Here is a 19,875-nt window from a genome sequence, read left to right on the forward strand (position 1 = left end):
CATTGCTTTACATAATGGGTCATCGGTGTACCTTGCATATTGTGGGGCTGAGGCAATACACTACTGTCTCCAGAACCCATCATTTTGCATTTTTAGGTGAAAGTATTCATCGACTTGCCAGGTTCTGCTTAGACATAAAAGGGGACATAGTGTATGCATGTCAGGTCTAATCAAAAATTTTGCATCAGTTAGCTATGCCAGGAAGAAAGCCAATTAAATTCTAGCTCTTATTAAACACACCAGCTGTTAAATAGAACTGGGCACAGTGGAGAGGGTGAATACAAGAGAAATCTTAAAGGAGAGAAGCCATGCAGATATCATGACAAATATCATGAGTTTTCAAAACTCATAGCTAACAAGGGACAAGAATTATATAGGGGTCACCAGTAATAGGGTAACTGCCGCTCCCCTCTATGTCTTACTGAATTTTCTGAAATCTTCTCAGTTCTTTCTATTACTTAGACTTCTGGGTGGTGATGTCGATTTACTGTGCATGTAAACAGATATAAAAGCTATTGAGTTTGGTTATTACAATCCAGGCTTTAATTGGCCTGTCATAGTACTAGCCCATAATCAAGGCCATACATAAGACTGGCTCATTTATTTGAGTCTGTCTGATTATACTGCATCAAGTGAATTTGGGAAACCCAACATATATGTATATATATGTATATATATATATATATATATAAAAATATACATTTTATTTAAAAATATTTATAAATATATATAAAAAAATAAAAAAATAAAAAAATAAAAATATATATATATATATATGCTGTTTTATGTGGCAGTGTTATTCTCCAATATGATATTAAAGGTTTGATAAATTCATGTTCGGCTGCTGAGTTTGTTATTCAGATCACTTCACATAGATGAAGAGAAGTCCTGTTAAAAACAATATTACAAATGTAAACCAACCTCGAATTTTACACGCAGAATTAACCACATGAATTCATGAAGTCGTGAATTAATTTTCCCTGTCTGTCATAGATCTGTCATTAACTGTAATTGTACAATTACAGTTTAGTCATTTGGAAGATTCTTTCAGCCAAGGTGATTCACGAAGTACATTCCTTTCCCACCAGGTGTTTTTGAGTCTCAGAGTGCTATCTCCAGAGATAATTGCTCTCTTTGGACTGTAACTTTTCCCACACCACTGAATATTTCCCTTCCTTCATTAACGTGGCCCTTTTTGGCCATAATGCTCGATGTTATCCAACATTAGCGCATACGTAACGGTGTTTAACTATACACAAGAACTTTGGGGCCCCTGGGTCCCTGACCACGGGACTGACCCTCTGCTGAGTCACGTTCATCATTAACTTTTTTGGTCAACCAAGGCATAATGTAGTGCCTGTCCCCTTCCTCTTGTGACCCTGCAATAAATTTATACTTGATCTATTAGAGCCAAGGAATCTGCTTGGGCCAAGGAACACCCCCTTTTGGAGGAATGGGGAGCCCGATTGAACAGAGTTAAACATTAAAGCAATAATCAATGGTTTATCTATCCATGTTTCATTGACCACTCCAATACCACAAGCCAATCAAATGCACCCAAAGAATACAACAATCATGTTACAGAGATCACACATGGGGTTCTGTCACATCAGTGAGTTTTTGAGCATAAAAATGATCAAAAAATCGAAATTTTGCTCTGAGGTAAGGCATTGCCTAACTGACCAGACACATGTCCTTAATGGCCGGACTTCGCTGCACTTCCTAGCTCGCACCTCGCTGGGGACCTGCCTGAGTTGGCCTGCCACCATCCGCAAAATAAACCAAGCTGGTTTATTTCCCATTGACAGCCGTTTTGAGGAAGAAGTATCTACAGACTTTTCCTCCGTATCACCTGCCGGAAGACTTGTGCACATCCCGAGTCGTCTTGACTGGAACCCGTCGCGACCCTAACTTCAGAGAAGTTTCTCAAGTCTCTGTGCACCTGCCACAGACCCTGGGACCAGCTGACAAGCTGAGACATCACCTAACAGAATAAAGGACTGGCCTCCCTTATTGTTGCCATTAAGTATTGAAAGACATTTTATTTAACACTGACATAAAATGATATGTTAGCGTAAAACTTGAAATACCTGATTAGTAGGGCTGCCCCCTAATAGTCGACCAAACCAGTAGTCGATGAGAAGTCTTAGTCAACCAAGTTTTCATTGGTCGGTTAGTCGCAGAAAAAAAAAAAACAAACAACAACCTCAAACTCCATTCGGGAGCTGCACCCTTGTCGTTAAAAAGTTATTAGACTAAGTCGGGCAGGAAATCATCCAAAGTGTGGGATCATTTTGAGCGTGTAAAGGACGACCCCAAGAAGGTGACATGCAAACTCTGCATGCAAAGATGTGTTTGCAACGTAGGTGTTTTTTTACTTCTCGTAGCTTTAGTTCGGTCCCTGAAGTCCGGTTTGCTGGCGGACGTCCACTCGCCATGTACAAAGCATGCGTGCGCTTAACATAGTATAACGAACTGAAAACACTGCACGGCCGTCTATTCCACGAATGACGCGGAAGTTAGGGCTATGACCATGTACTCTATTTATCTGACCTGATACACCGCCAACTCATTGCTGCCGTTAAATGCGTTAATGTTACATTTTTGTTTGCATTCTGACCTCAGAAAAAATTGAAAGTTTTCATTCCATGTTGAGGCTACTTCTCCGTAGAGCTGTTTATTTTTGCGCTGATATTTCTCTTAAATGTTTCAGTTTGCTGTATATTTATTTATTTGTTTGTTTATATAATTTTATATTTATTTACATTAAAACAAAAAAACGAAATTATTTTTTTTTCAATTTAGTTTTTTAACAAAAAGCAGTTTTTTTATTTATCATTTGTTTTATAAGCTATTGTGTTGGTGTTACAAGTTCATAAGTTGTGTGATGTTATACTGTGTTGAACTAAATTTTCAAAATGTTCTCCTTGCTGGTTGTTCTGACACATTCAGAATCATTACCGCTTTTTCCGTTAGCATTGTCGTTAACAGGTAGCTCGCTTCGTGCGTGCTCTTGTAAAATTTATATTTTAAAGGCTCATTATTACAGTTTTGTATTTCTCTAATGTAGCACAGTGTTACCAGTGTTACTTATACCATTATTTCTCATCCCTGGAACTCAAACCATTTTCTGATACCCCCAAAATATATATATTTAAATAATTAAATTAATATCATAAACGTGCGACGACTAGTCAACTAATGGCTTGAACTAATGACTACTCGTCGACTAGGAAAATCTTTGGTCGGGGGCAGCCCTACTGATTAGGTTATTTTGCTGCTGTTTGCTGTTGTGTTTTGTTTGTTGTGTGTATGTTGGTCTGGAATAGCAAATTCCCTGACCTTGTTGTTTTAAATTGTTAAAACTTTATTTTATGAGACTGATTAAATAAACTAACCACATAACATAGAGTAGTGTGTCACAAATCCATAACAAAAATGAACCTTCATTAAATGGTTATACTGCTAACCTTTATGTTTAGCTGTCGCAGAATTATCATTTCCTCTGATTATAATTGTATAAGATTATGCTAATTATTGTTTTCAATTAGTCTATTCACAGTCATTACCATAGCCAATAAATATATACAGAGGTACAGAATTCTGATTGATTGTTGAACTCCATTGTTTTGAATAAGCCCGACCAAACCTCACTACACATAGAAATACTCAGTTTTCCACTTTCCAGTAAATTATAATGATTGTTCATAATGTTACCATTCTAAAATACATTATGAATGTACTTTTTTGCATGAACTTCATCGGTAAACCTTGGTAATTGTAATAATTACTTTGACCTTTAATTTGTCACAGAATGAATCATTTCTGAAGATGTAGGTCCCTGAAGAACAATAGGCATGACATTTAAACATGTATAACAGGGGATAGTTTTGCATGACCACTTTTCTTGTTTTTCAGATTTGAATTTAAATGCTTTTTTCATTAATTACACAACTCTTTCACTCCTGGTGGGTGTATTCTTCATGTTTCATTCTTTATTTTTTATTGTCACATTTAATTGGTGGCGGGTCAATTTAAATGGTAAATGGAAAATGGACTGCATTTATATAGCGCTTTTATCCAAAGCGCTTTACAATTGATGCCTCTCATTCGCCAGAGCAGTTAGGGGTTAGGTGTCTTGCTCAAGGACACTTTGACATGCCCAGGGCGGGGTTTGAACCGGCAACCCTCCGACTGCCAGACAATCGGTCTTACCTCCTGAGCTATGTCGTGTTAAATTTTCATTCTGTCACGTTCCTCAGTGTAATAGTTTTGTGTTATTTTGTTTGATTCCTAAAATGTAAATGTAAATGATTTTTAAAATATTCACAAAATTTGTAGGAACCGCTTTCAGTATGCCACTAAAAATGTTAATATTAAAAGGTATTATATTCCCCAGATGTCTTTCTCACATTTCTAGTATTGGACTGGAAGCTGAATGACCCATAATTTCCCTACTTTATGTTTGACATTTGATTAAATATGTACTTTCAATTCAGAATAATAGATTATCCAGCAATATATGCCTGGATGCCAAATATTCCACTAAGGGGCTGATATCATTAATTGGATGGTGTGAGTACAGTGGGGAAATGAATAGTATTTGCCAATTATTCTGCATAGAAGGAACATAAGAGTGAAGAGGTCAGCTAATGCTTTCATTTATTGTGCTATATCAAAGTATTCTTTTAGAAAGAAGAAAATCTTTAATTGATGAAATTATCAGCTAGTAGGTCTAAAGAGCATACACCTGGCCACGTATCTGTGAAAACAAAGAGTGCTGTTATCAAATCACCAAAATAAAATAAAAATCCAAAACCTGAAATGTGTTTGGGGCAAACATTTGTGTTTATTTTGCAGAAGTTAAGAAAATGTTGATTAAATCGCCTTATATGCACACATTCCTTTTCGGACTTCACTTGATTAATTAAGTCCTGCGTTTTTACAGTTCCACAATGTGATCATCAGAAAATGTGAAACTCGCCAAAGCCTTCAGCTAGGAAGCCTGTTCTATCTTTGATCTGTGACTTGTTGTTTTTATAGCTTTGTAGGTGTTTTAATTGTGTCATATTGAATATGTCTGCCTCTTTCTGGCCAGTTAAGCAAAAGTAAGTTGTCCTAGACAGAAGACGTAAGTTTAAGTGTTTGAATAAACATATATAATAATATTTGAAGTGAATTTTCTATTTAAAATGTCATATGTCAAATGGTATGTAATTAGTGCTGACAAGGTAGTCATTAAGTACAAACTACAGCTGGATTGTCCAATAATTTCCCCTGTTTTAGTATATGACCTAATTTACCCTTTGATTTGGATACATTCCATGATGTTGGAACTGACTCATGTAGGTTGTTCATTCATTTAATTGCAATGAAGTTCACTGGGTTCTTTTTTCACTGGGACAACTGGTACTTGAAAATTCATATTAATGGATAAGATTATGTGCTTTCATCCTAAATTCAAACCACACACACATCTACACTTCATGTAATTTTGTTAAAAAGCATTTGTTCATCTTCAAAAATAGAAATTGCTTCCATATAGCTTCATGTTTATACACTTGAACTTGCACTGGTGCTAGATCAAAGTTTGCCAACAAAATTAAAAATTATGTTTTACAGTGGATGCATTCAGTTATTTTTCTGACCTCAATAACTGTAAATATATGAAATCAAACATTTAGATCTGTAAAAATTTGCTGCAACCATCATTCAATATAGTTGGATATTTATTGTAAGTATACTGTCCCTCCAAGTAACATGTAAAGTAACATGTCTGGTTTTTGTCTTCTGAATGAAATGAAAGTTCATCACTTCATAAGAGAATTTTTAGTTTGACCTGTGGGTCATATCACTAGAGTGCTCTAGCATGTTGATGTCTCTCTGCAGATTGTCATCATGTGCACAAAAATTCATTGAAATATACCTTTTAAAATAAAAAAGACCTTCCAGCGGAAATTTGAAAAAAAAAAGAAAAAAATCAAATATCATTTTTCCTTATGCAGTAAATCCTGTCCCAGGGTCCTTATGTTCCATTTAATGTAATATAGGAAACAATAAGAGACCATGATAACAACAAGACCAGGTTAAAACCTTCATCACTCACTCATTCAGTCACTCACTCAGTCACAGACATTCGCGGTTGTAGGGCTGGCCCCGCTGTTGCGATCCAGCCAAAAATAGTGAGTGTATTCAAATTGTACTAGAAACATGGTTGGCTGCATTCACCCAGCTGACAAATGTTTCCCATGACATTACAAAAGTGTTGTTTTTTTAAAGACAAGGAAAGTTCCCAGAACGTAAAAGATTTCCCTGTAGGTTTGAGGAAAGATACTCAACATTTGCAGAATATTAGTCACGGCAAAGCTTGTTGAGAACACTAAAATCTACAGTGTATGTTTATTTGAAGAAGCTCTATTAGGAACAGAACACCCAGCAAATGCTTTAAGGTTTATCTTGTGTGGCTGGCTGATCATATATTACCAAACAATTAAGGAGCTTGCTATCTTTTAATTCTATCAGTATTCTATCAGTTATCGTGGAAAACTAGCCTATCAGGATGTAAATAGGGATAAGATCTCTCGCACTTCTCCAAATGTAATAATTTACCAGCTGTATTTTCTTTATGCACACTCCTGATTTTGGACTCTGTATTGCCTCATGCAAAAAGACAACTAATTACCATGCAAAACAAGAACATTTGAAATCTAACAGGATAACACCAATGGTGTAACAATGGTGAATGAATGCACCAAAAACAGTAAGTTGCACATGCTAAGCTAGCACACATTAAAATAAATAATTATAAGTTGAACAGAAGAAAACCCCTCTTAGACTTGCATTGAAGCAGCTTAACTTTAGTTAGCCACGCCTTCTTTCACTGCAGCCAGCTTGGATAATTGCATGATTCCATCAACAACAAAAAAAGATTACCGTTACTGGTAGCTTACTAGCACAACCAGCTGGTGTGAGTGTGTCAATACGGATAAAAGGGGCCTTGGTTACTTTGGGTGTATGTGAAGATTGCATTAATTATCCAATCAATATACAAAATTTAACCTGAGGACTGTAGCTAGAATACGACCCATTTACATTACTAGCCTACACTGCTTGCCTTTGTGTGAATCGTTGAAACCAGATGTCAGCAATTTTCTTGGGTCAGAACGCTTTTCTCAGCACCAGATGAGACTTGCTAACATTGAAAAGTAGGAGGATTTTAAGATTTCATTAAAAAGTGAGTGTCGTGTAGCTAATTGCATTTTATTACATAGTGTAAATCATATTTTATTTTACTTTCCCTCAAAAACAATTAGCAACCAGTTAATTTGAGGTAGGAATTGGAGTTTTGGATTGTGGGAAGGTGCCTGACATTATTTTCATGGGAAAATGTCATGTCCTCAGTGGCTCAGTGTTTATGAGCTTCATAGGTCAATGCATTCTGCATCCTTACTTTCATCTTAGCAACAAACGAGATTGATGGTGTCACTGCCACTGAACAACTTCTTATTCTTCATATTTTCCACACAAGCAACAGAATGCCTAGTTGCAAATGTAGATCAAATTGCTGAAGCATCACCCATCAGTTGAGGAGGGAGAATGCAGCAGCCTGCTATTAAGTATCACAGTAACATGACCCATATACGGAAGCGGTAGGTGCAACTCAAGTTCAGATGCAACACAATGTTTTTTGTCAACCTTTTGCATTGTACAGTAAAAGGTACTTGAATATACATGAGATATTGTTGATTCATAATTGATGAACAATTGATCTAGCAAAACAACCATTTTTATGTATCAAGGTAAGCCTGATAATGTCTGATATTGCCTCTGCAGTATATGTACAATGCAAATACATAGATATATGTGAATTAAACTAAAAGAAAAGGCTTCCAGGATGATGCCCTAACTCTTTTCTCCATAAACAGATATGGCATGTGTCAGGTACAGTTGTTCACTCACTGGATAACATTTGTACCTTTGCAATCTATATTTGTAATCTAAAAGGGTAAAGGGTACAATGGGCATACCAGGACATACACATTTTTTTCTGGCGGTATACACTAAATGATTGCTTTCTTAAATTTGTCAAATATAATTAAATATGCACAGTAGTTTCTGTGATCTGAATTTATTCAACGTTTCCTGTGTGCATTACTTCCTACTGATGACAATTTTTGGCAACAATATGGAGTTTCAAGAGCTTCTCTAAACATCAGGGTGGAATCGTATACTGTACCTTCAGTATAAACCCATGAGTAAGGTACTGAATTTCTTCATATAATATGTAATCATATAAATGCATAATAAGTCAAATGTAGGGTGTAATCTTCATGAAGGCCATTGAGCCAACAAGAGATTCAGAACTCCCAGAGCAGAAAATGTAGGCTCTGGATTGTCTAAATAAAATATTTCAAAAGGTCATTTTGAGTTTTGAATTTTGAGCTGCAATTGCATGAATATTTGTGACAGCCTGAAACGGCTCCATCTGTGTTACGGTACTTCGTTGTTTAAGCTGTAGTACTGTACTTGATTATCTATAATATAATTGTAAGGGTTGGGGGACGGAGACCAAGCGCAACCGAACAGGGATCTTAATAAAGCGTCTCACTAAAAGCTGAGCACGCCACAAAATCTCTTCCGAGATTGAGGAAGGGTAAAGGTAAACGAACAGAAATGACTACTACTCCACGGGAATATCCCAACTAAATAAGGGAACCTCAAAAGGAGGACTCCGAACCAAGGGGGAGAAGATAGGTTCTCCAAAACTCAGAATGAAAATAAAATAAACAATAGCCCAACGGAGCGAGCTGATGCAGACCCAACCTCTGGGCACTGCACTCAAAAAAAACCTCCATAGCTCAGAGAGAGAGAAATAACTGCACAACTCACAGAACTGATTTCCTCCTAACTCTCTACCCCGTGACAATCCTGACTAAAGGAGTCACAGACGTGCTAAACCATACCTCCCTTATATAAGTTTCACGCAAGAGATTATTAACGCCTATGAGCATAATTCTTGGATGTGAATTTTATATATAGGTACGAAGCGCTGAAAAGTTACCAGTACCAGCTCTTGTGTGTAGATGACACTAAAACGCCATCTTTTTGTGAACCCACACCTTAAGTAACGTTAGACAGGTGCTGCAGCTAATGCAATCAACACGCCTGCTAAGCTCTGAACCAATCATCGCGGAAGGGGTCTGTAGGCAGAGTGAATTCCACATGCGTTCGGACAATTAACCCAAACGAGCTGACGAACTCTAATTAGAGAAGCAGGGGTGGAAAGGAATAGAGCAGAATCCTCAAGCCACCCAAAACCATGACAATAATATAATATAATATAATATAATATAATATAATATAATATAGGCCGGCACAGTGGTGCAGTGGGTAGCACTGTTGCCTCACAGCAAGAAGGTCCTTGGTTCCCGGCCTGGGCCTTTCTGCGTAGCGTTTGCATGTTCTTTCCGTGTCCACGTGGGTTTCCTCCCACAGTCTAAAAATGTGTAGGTTAGGCTAACTGGAGAGTCTAAATTGCGCCTAGGAGTCCATGAGAAAATGATGTGTGCGTGCCCTGCGATGGACTGGTGACCTGTCCAGGGTGTATTCCTGTCTCTTGCCCAATGCATGTTGGGATAGTTTCCAGCACCCCCTCGCGACCCTGACCAGAATGGATGGATGGGTAATATTATATAATTTAAGCATATTCTCTCCCTGTGTGGCCACTTGTCCTTTTATGGCTGTTTGTTCACATTCTGCAGGCAGCAGAATTACTGGCTATTTTCTGAATCAGACTGAAGAACCATCTCTGGGCTCCCTTCCTCGCTGAGAATGTTGTTAGGCAGGTCAAATAATTGTGTTGCTTATAAAGATTCTAATTGTTATATAACTGACATTCAATGCAATAACAATAGATCTTTTCCTGAGCAGTGAGACCAGGTTATTGAATGCATGTTCTGGTTGATAATTCCAATCTTATTTGACTTCTAAGCAAAATTGTTAGCACTACAGTCAGTCAGTCAATCAATCAATCAATCAATAAATAAATGGTCCAACAGAAAATATGATTTTATTAATAAATCATGGATTCCCTATATGACTTGGCCATTATATTATATAATAGAACATTAAAGAGGATTGTTAAACCTGTGTAAGGTCTAACAAATGTTTCTTGGAATGGAGAGTGCTAAACACAATGTTCAGTTCAAAGGTGGGTGCATAAAGGGGTTTGGGTGATATGCATGTAATCTGGCCTCAGTCACACATAAAATTCCTCTTACAATTGCATGTCTTCCTCCCAGAGAGAGCCTGGCTGTGAGGAGATTCAAATGTCAAACTGTGAACCTAATTTTCCAGCAGAACTACAAATAGGCCTTCAGCCAGGCTGAAAGTGAATAAATCTGCTTTGCTGAAGCTCATGGACCATTCTTTCTGCAAAGGCAGTTTTTGAGAGAGATGGGGGGGGGGGGGGGGTTAGGGTTGAGGGGGGCTGTGGAAAAGAAGAGCTGGTTCCCCATCTCCTCTCCGTAATCCTCAAAGCCAATTAGAGAAATGCTGAATGCTGTTTTCTCTCGGTATGATGGTTACATTCCAATCTACCGCACACCAGCACCCACCAAACATCTTTATTTAAAATAATTCTGGGTCAGTTGCATCGTGCTTAACTAGAATTTAAACCTATAAATGCTATAAACCTGTAGACAACAGAACTGCATTACAAATGGAATGGTTATCAAAAGCTGTGGAATAAGCATTATCGGTACCAGTTGTAATGCAGTTCTGTGGTCTAGAGCTTTATACCTGAGGTTTGAACTTCAACTAAGTGTACTGCGATTGACCCAGATAGTCTGTTAAGGAACTTTATTTCTGGAAAATTAAGACAACACTGCTGGTGTTATTTATTTTTGATCATGAGTGTGATTTGCAAACACATTTAAATTCCATTACATTTTTTTCCCTAAAATTTGATTTGGCCATGGTAAGCCCACACTTTTCTCAAGAGGCCATTAATACAAAAATGCTTCTATTGTAAATATGATGGCAAATCTGTGGTAACATAAGCAGTGACAGGCAGAGCTAAGGTTCATATTAATTGACCTCTTTGACACACACTTTCAAATGCGGAATCAGAAAGCATTCACTCGATCTTTCAAAGGCGCCTATGACAGTTTAAAGATGCATGTGCGGCATTTTAATTGTGTGAACAGGAACTACTACGACTCTATAGAATAAGCCAACCTTTGTCTTTACAAATATTAAAATAAAACAATATTTTTGAACATATGTCATCATGTAGTAAAATGAAATGTTCTTTTTCCCTCTTGTTTCGCAGGAAATGCATACAGGGAATGCATGGATAATGGAACATGGGCCTTCAAGAGTAACTACTCTAGCTGTGAACCCATCTTGGAGGAAAAGGTGAGCAAGTTTGTATATCCGGGCATGTATTATATGTCCAATTTATTGAGACAAACTTGAACTACATAGACAGCTTGTCAACCTTCACAGTGAAATTTGAACATTCTATGTGCTGCAGAAACTTTCAGTTTATGCACGTTTCGTGGGGAAACTATTTGGTACTGATTAAATGTTAATGTCATCTATTTCATTCAATAAATACAAAAAATTGGAAGGGCTGGATTCAGTCAACAGTTGTTATTTACTTGGGGCACAGTTAAATGTGAGTGATAATTTAAATCTTCGAAAAGTGCTTGAATTACCAAAGAAAAATTACCAAATTGAAATTAGTGATCATTTGTAAGATTATTTTCTGCAATTCTCTCTGAAATGATCAAATTACCCATTATATATATTGAAAAAAAGAACCTCTCACATATAAATGTAAATGCCTATGAAGACAGTTACAGTATAGACCATAGTCATTAAAGACTCTCCAAAAGTCCTAGTTAGTATTTGTCGGTACCTGTTTTGGGTAAAGAGACAGCGTGGTATGCACTGTCACCATGATTACAGTAGTAAATCTTCACATTCATCAATGTCAAAAGCGCTATGCTCTCTCCAGGCAATTAAACAAGAGTAAGGCTCCAGATATGAAATGCCTGGGGCTTCTGACATAAACAAACTGAGGATTGGATCTGTCAATACTCAAATTCACAACCTACAGGAGTGGGATGACACACGGAGCAGGGTCGTAATAAGTCCAGTCATGAGTAGTTACATTAGTGCGGATCAAGCAGCACAAAATGTATTTATTTATTTATTTTTTGGTCCTCTTAGAATTGCGCATAAAAGCCAATCAGGTCACATGACCAGAGGGCTGCAGGGGGAAATCCAAGGCGGTAGAGTCCTTCACAAACCGCCTCTGCAACAAGGCTACTGCAGCATGCTGGACATTTTAACAGCCAATGCGACAACCTTGAGTTCATACTTTTTATGTTTGAATAATAGCGCTCCCATAAAAATATGCTCCCATGAACAATATGCACACTTGTATTATCATATGTTAATATGCATTTTTCCGATGTTAAAGGTCATGGTGAGAAAAACCTGAGGATAAATTTGACTGGAATTAGAGTTCAGTGGCCTAATTAATTCACACTGCAGCCGCTGGTTAAAGCATATTTATAGCACACGTGCTATTTAAAGATTGAATCCTCTGACAGTTGTCTTAACTTGACATCAAATAGTCATATAAAAGTAAACTGCTTTCATTTATGTGATGGCTCCTTAAATAGTATAATTTGAAGTCACATCCCTAGTTTCAATGAAAGGCACTTAGTCGTACTACAGGGAAATGCAAGTCAATCAAACAAACAAGACTTTTCATCTTTTTCCCCCATTATGTTGTAGGAATATTTTTTTTTAGTATGCTGCCTAACATCATGCAATCATTTCTTTACATCAAGTACTGTTGGTATCGGTATGCCTAATGAATACATTTTGTGATGTCACTCCAAATTATTCTGCTCTCCATTGGTATTGAATTGATATACTGTAATACGGCATGATGTATTGGCCATTACCTCTATTTCCTGATTTAAATGATCTTTTTCTTGTGGTTGCCTCGCTACTTGTGCCTGGTTTTTCCATATTCATTTCTTGGTGCCCTATAATCAGAATGTGTAAGCATTCGGTATTGTTTTGGACCCCTTCTTATGGATATCTTATTTCTTTTATTGTGTAATTTGGGCCATTCTTATTAAACTGATCAATGTTGTGTAAATCATCTGCCAAACGCAAATACTTTATCATATTTTAAAAATAAAAATAGTCAATAGCAATGAGCGATCATTCTGGAATGATTCTGGCTAGTTGCGCAATTTCCAGTGCTTACTAAAATAGTTACTGTAGATTTTGCAGACTTTTAAAAGATTTGTGATCTTCTTTGTTATTAAATTAATTTGGTCTTTTTTTTTCCAGAGGAAGTATCCAATGCACTACAAGATTGCCCTGATTATAAACTACTTAGGTCACTGTATATCTGTGGGGGCACTTGTCGTTGCCTTCATACTTTTCTTATGTTTGCGGTGAGTACAATGGTTTTTATTTTTCCTAGTGACACTTTATATAGAAAAACTGCAACCACTATAGCCTTCTAAACCTCTATAGCCTTCTTTTCATTGCACTCCAAAAAGACAAATACATCTTAAGTGTGAACCTGCTGACAAAGTCAATCAGAAGAAATGTTCCAACAAATAATTTTGTGATAACATTTCTATTCCTGGTGATCAGAGGCAGTGGTTAGAAAGTAAAATCCTATACAATAAAATAAAAAAATAAAAGTACCCATTATGCTACACTGCTGACTAGTTTACTTTCTGAACCTGCATTCTTCTCTTCTGCTGGTGATTTCTGGGAATGAAATTAAGTACACACTGAACTGTGTCATGAGAATATGATATTGTTAGGAGCTGGCTGTATCAGATATTGAAAATCAGCCTTTCCAGCTTCCAGATTTCCAGTTTATTGTCTGAGACAATAAGGAAAATCCTGCAGTTGTCACAAGATAATGTGTTAAGTGTAACTTTGTGCACATCATGTATTGTGCATCCTTTCCTTGGACTATGACACATAATAGACACAAAGGCAAAGAACAGTGAAAAATAGGTTTTGGAATACTGTATGAGATAATTTATTGATAAAATTAATTATTGATACATTTACATTTAGAAATAGTGTTATGCAAATTAATTAGGTTTATTTATTTTCAAAGCAAAGGGAGCGAAACAGACAACATAACCCTTTTAACAATATGCGTTTAATTCAGATGAGCTTATTTTGGTCTTGGTGAAAGCAATATTCTATACATTAGTCATGCAATTCATTCATGCAGAGAAAAGGTTTTTTTTCAGGCCATGATTCCTACCGGCTAAGGCAATGTCATGCTTATTACGGAACACTAATTTTCAGAATCTTATGTTTCAGGAAAATAACTGTTCACTTTTTACTGAGTACCACAGTATATAGGAATTCAAACATTCCCCCCCCCCCTTATATTAAACTTCAGATGCATCATGTCTTCAAAAACAGATTCTGGCGAGATCTGAAATAATTAATTACTGAACACATTGTAATCAGTTGAAGTGATTTTTTTTTTTGCATTCCATAGTTTATGACGGTGGAGAATCCCACAATAAATACATATACAGTCAATCAGTTTATAATTATTCTGTTGTTTCCCATTATTCCTGTTTCCAGGAGTATCAGATGCCTTCGCAACATAATTCACTGGAACCTGATCACCACCTTCATTTTGAGGAACGTCATGTGGTTCCTGCTTCAGCTGATCGACCACAATATTCACGAGAGCAATGAGGTCAGCCATCTTCCTCCTCCTGCTGTCTTTTCCAGCTTGTTTGTTGACACTATTATTACTATGACGATGATGGTAATTAATAGTCAGTAACGGTGCTAAATGCAATCCGAGCATCGGGAGTGCAGTTCACGGCTGGCAGCACTTTCCTCGCCACCTCAAAGGTGTTTTAGTTAAAAATCAAGGCCTACATTAGTCTACTGAAATTATTATCATCTCCCTTGAGGAAACAGCAGCTGGTCAAATGTCACCTGGAAAGGGCACCATTCATGCATTAAACCAAAGTTAATTATTGGAAAGTCACAAAACGAGCATTTGGATTATGCCCTGAAAGTACAGAGAAAATTAAAATCTGTCCTTTTGAGTTTTTAACAGTGTCTGCTAGTATGTTCTTTTCAAATTGCCTGATGAAACATTTTAATGAATAGTCATTAAGCACAATTTGCATACCCATGACAAGTATTTGCTGTATGTGCTGCTTTGCAGTTTCAATTTCCCACTGACATTTCTCATTGCTCTTGTACCATAGACCATTATTAGTTTGGTTTCCTTGGTTACCTTAATTGCATTGCTCACCAATGATTCATGTATGAAAGGTATCAGTCATACAAAGACAATATAAAATGTCTGCAGGGTATTTCATTCATTTTAGTTTTATTAGAAACTACAATTTTATTCACAAAAAATGAGACAGAAAATTTCTTTTGAGTCTTTTGAGAAAGGAATATTTTCAATCCCCTTAATGAGGCGGAAAGTGCTTCGTTGGTCTTCAGTAAGTGTAACTTCTTTCAAATAATTTGGCATTTGCAAGGGGCACAGATTAATTTTTTCTTAGAGTTTATAAAAAACGTATTTCCAGACACGGACAGAAGCGAAACAGACATGAGGTTGTCCGATTAACAACGTGGTTTTAGGACAATTCCACGGCCTGATGCTTTAATGCCTGCTGTTATATAGCATAGCCACTGCCAAGTCAGCTTTGCTCAAGTCAAGAAAGCATAGCATCTTTTGAAGGGCTTTTTGAAAGAGCATTGCATGCCCCAAGCATCTTGACAGCTTGCTTCTGACCTGAAATACACCAATGATATCATACAATTTATGTTTTTGTGTCTGCTACTAGTATAATATTATTTTCAATAAATTATTCAGCAGTACACAACTGCATACTCATTTAAAATGATGTGAATCAGTATTTTGGTGATATTTCTTATTTACTTTAATCAAAATTCTGGATAAAATATTGAATATTAGTTGATTGAAAATAACAAAGATAATGAAAAATATTTTAATTAAATTAAAAAAGTACTATTTATAAAAATAAATAGTACTGTCTTTCTATGACAATTTTTAAAAAGGTCCCGAATATGCCGTGGGAAGTTCCACTAAAAATAGTAATAGCACATTAGCTGCAAAATGTCTAATGAAATTAATTAAAAGTCCTGCATTTGATCTTTTACATATAAGTTAAATAAAGCAATAACTTTCCCCTTTTTCCAGCCTTGGTGTCGCCTTATCACAACAATATACAATTATTTTGTGGTGACTAACTTCTTCTGGATGTTTGTGGAGGGCTGCTATCTTCACACTGCCATTGTGATGACATATTCCACAGACAAGCTAAGAAAATGGGTGTTTCTTTTTATTGGGTGGTGTAAGTATATCTTCGTCATTTCTGTTTGTGGTTCAGTTGGTTGCAATTGGCTCACCTCTGAAGTGTAACACATGATATATTTTGACTTCTTCAATCCATTTTTGAATCCATGTAAGAAAAACATCAAATTTAATATATATGACAATATTTCACAAATTATTTTGCAGTGTATACTTGTAATATACAGTAACAGAAAACAATTATGAAAGTGTAAATAAGAGGAATACTGCAGAATATATTAACCAATATAACTTGTCTTCAGATTTGGAATGACCATTATGCACTCTATTTTAAGAATGCAAATGCTGAAAATGCAAGAACAGGCACTGGCACTGATCAAAAAGATGCATGTCTGAAACAGATTTAGTATAAGGTGGACAGCTGGTGAAATTGGTTTCCTGCAATCCGATTGATTCTAGCAACCATTACCCGCAGTATGTTATCAGTAAATTGTTGTGATGGCTTGAACTTTCGCCACGAATTGAAGTCTAGACTACGTAAGATCATTACGTAGATCATCTGGCGGCCCAACAAGAAAAGACAGACGGAAACACAGAACCATGACAGTATATGCTCACCCTGAGCTTAAGTGTGAACAGAAGAACAGTGCTGTCAAAAGACTAACACTTATGTTAGGGCATGACTCACACCATAGAACTAGAGTGTTGTAACACTGTTATTTGAGCTGCACCTACCAATTTACACTGCTTGATGTAATGGATTTGCTTATAAAAATATATATAAGCACTCTTGTGTAGACACCACTCATGATAGACATGGTGGGATATTCATTCAGCCAATACGTTACAGGACAGTTCACTGAAATGTGGCACGAGTAATTCCCTGGTGCTGTTAGCAATTTGTTTCCTTTGATGTTGCCGTTATTACCTCAGTTATTTACAAATGAGTGGTGTGTGGATTACAAATGGATTAGAAATGCAAAGTTCTCAACATGCCTCATGTCATATCAATATCTTCTGGTTAACATACTTGTGTAAACTGGGATGTCACCAGCATGGTATAAAATGAACAACCGCAAAGGCAATGAATAAGCTTAATGTGACCAGGTTTTAGGTGGAACAGTGCTGCAGGGGTGGTGATCCAACACAGGAATGCAATGGCCACTGGCCTTAAACAGCCCTTGAAATCCATTGCGCTTGAATTAATTTTAATGGAAGTTCTTATAAAATTTAGCCATTAGACTTTGTAACACCCATACCAAAACCCTAATGAAACTTACCCTCACTTTTTGAACAACTAAAGAAAAGCAAAAGTAACACAGACATGTTACATATGAACCATGACTGGCTCCCTTCACTCGGAAGGAGAGAAACCAATATTTACAAAAAAAGGGTTGCTTCAGACTAAATATTAAAAGTAGGCAAATGTCTCCAGAGGAACATGCAGTGAAATGTACCACATAACCGAGAATATGGAGCTGAACTCTCTTGATAAAGAGAACTTGGCAGTGTTTGGTCATATCTTAATATTTTGAGCAAGATGACTTAGGTTGCAGGAAGAGAAGTTTTACTGTTTTATCAGTTGGAACCTCGGTATTGAAGTTATTAAATTGAAGTTTAACTTCTGAATGAAACTGTTCTCTCATTGTCCTGATTAATTACATTTTAAGGACAAATTAACATGATTCTAAAACTTTCACAGAACATAATGTGACATAACAAGGCTTCTGGGTGATTCATCCATCTTAAACAGTTTGGTGGTTCGAGGCACCCAACAGTCTTCCATTGAACCCTGACTGCACTGGCTCCGGCCCGCAGGACAACACAAGACTGGCTGTAGCATCAGCCATGGAGGCAGGGTTTTGACCGTTGAGTCATCACACACAGGCAACCCCTCTGGTCGTAAAGGCTCCGGCAGTCTGCTTGTGCCAGCTATGCCTGAAGCCTACTCCTTCAGCGCAGCCTAACTGTCTGACTATGCAGTGAGCAGATCTGGCAGGTGGCAATTCATGTGTCTGCCATCTCCTAAACTGACCGAGGATGTCACAGCAACACGTTAAACACTACACTGTATGACCAAAAGTATATGGACAGCCCTTGGTCTAGGGCTGCTTTTCATGGGTTGGGCTAGGCTCTTTAAGTTCCAGTGAAGGCAAATCTTAATGCAATGATATTCTTGATGATTCTGTGCTTCCTGTGCTTTGTGAGCCCTGACCTTAGCACCATCCAACCCCTTTGGGATCATTTGGAAAGTCAACTGCGAGCCAGGCCTAATCACCCATTCAGTGCTCAACCTCACTAATGCTCTTCTGGCTGAATGGAAGCAAACCCCTACAGCAATGATCCAACATCTAGTAAAAAGCCTTAACAGATGCCATTTACACTAAATGGCATCAGAATTTCAAGCTGGAAAAAGATCTTTTAAAAAAAGTTTAGATGTTTATTTTGAAAAGGATTTACCTTTAAGTTAAATTCTTAGCCATTTCAGTAATTACACATTATTTCTTAATTTTGTTAATTTATTTTAGTTATTAAAATACAATTAAAAAAAATTTTTTTAAATATTTTTTAGTGTGATTACTGAAAAACCACAACAACTCTTAAGCTACACAGATCGTAATTTTTTCCTAATTGTGAAGGAAAGCATTGTGATACTACACTACAGTAGACAGTAGCAAGATTCTGCCAAGGTAGATGCTTCAGATGAGAAGCCTCACAAGCAGATACTGCCATGGTAGATGCTGGCCTGGTGAAATAAAACATGAATAAATGCATTTTGCCCCACCACCTGTTTCAGTTGTGTGTGTGATTTGGAAGTGCATACCACAAAGGGCAAGGTACCTCCATTCTTTTTATTGAACATGAGAGGTCAAATACTGTATACAGGGGAGAGTTCAGTGGCATAGAAATATGGCATATCAATGGAATGAATATTTTTAAAGCTGTTACATGCGTCTCCCGTCGTTTTAAAAGCAAGACATTATTGTTATGTGCATGCAAATCTAAGATAAATCTCTCACTTCCTACCTTCCCAAATAAAATGATATCAAACAGATGTAAACATGCTTAACTCAAGACATTAGAGGTGAGAAGTATTGCAGCAAAGCTGTGTTCACCTTTCCCTTCAAAGTCAAGCATTAATCCGAAACATGATACAAACTTTATCTAAAAGCCTTACAACTGTCATGATATATGCAAGAGATATTTGGTTCTGAGAAATACTTTTAACTGTAATAATTTGGAAACTCAACTTCTAGGCTAACACTTGCAAAATCTTCACAGAATTACTATTGTGGTGTGAGCATTTTACATATGATTGTGATTTCTAAACTAATTCCATAAAAAAGTACTTCTTCATTATTTCCTGTGTGACATCTAGCCATTGCATCATAACGAGGATATCAAAATAATCCTTAATCCTTTTTTTTATCAACTCTAATGGATAGCATTAAATGTGGCCCCTCAATTCACTTAGTGAGCATGTCTGGGGA

At 36.8% G+C, this 19,875-nt stretch overlaps 1 protein-coding gene across 3 annotated transcripts in view; it reads left to right on the top strand.

Annotated features, from left to right (window-relative positions):
* Positions 1-19,875, top strand: part of LOC118234689 (corticotropin-releasing factor receptor 2) — an 80,134-nt gene that overhangs the window by 43,212 nt on the left and 17,047 nt on the right. For all 3 annotated transcript variants that reach the window (XM_035431405.1, XM_035431408.1, XM_035431406.1), the window contains 4 exons: positions 11,333-11,418; positions 13,381-13,487; positions 14,659-14,776; positions 16,271-16,424. In XM_035431405.1, the coding sequence (XP_035287296.1) occupies positions 11,333-11,418; positions 13,381-13,487; positions 14,659-14,776; positions 16,271-16,424 (465 nt within the window). The remainder of the gene's footprint in view (positions 1-11,332; positions 11,419-13,380; positions 13,488-14,658; positions 14,777-16,270; positions 16,425-19,875) is intronic.

Source organism: Anguilla anguilla, chromosome 8 (assembly GCF_013347855.1).
Source record: "Anguilla anguilla isolate fAngAng1 chromosome 8, fAngAng1.pri, whole genome shotgun sequence".
Lineage (NCBI taxonomy): Eukaryota > Metazoa > Chordata > Actinopteri > Anguilliformes > Anguillidae > Anguilla > Anguilla anguilla.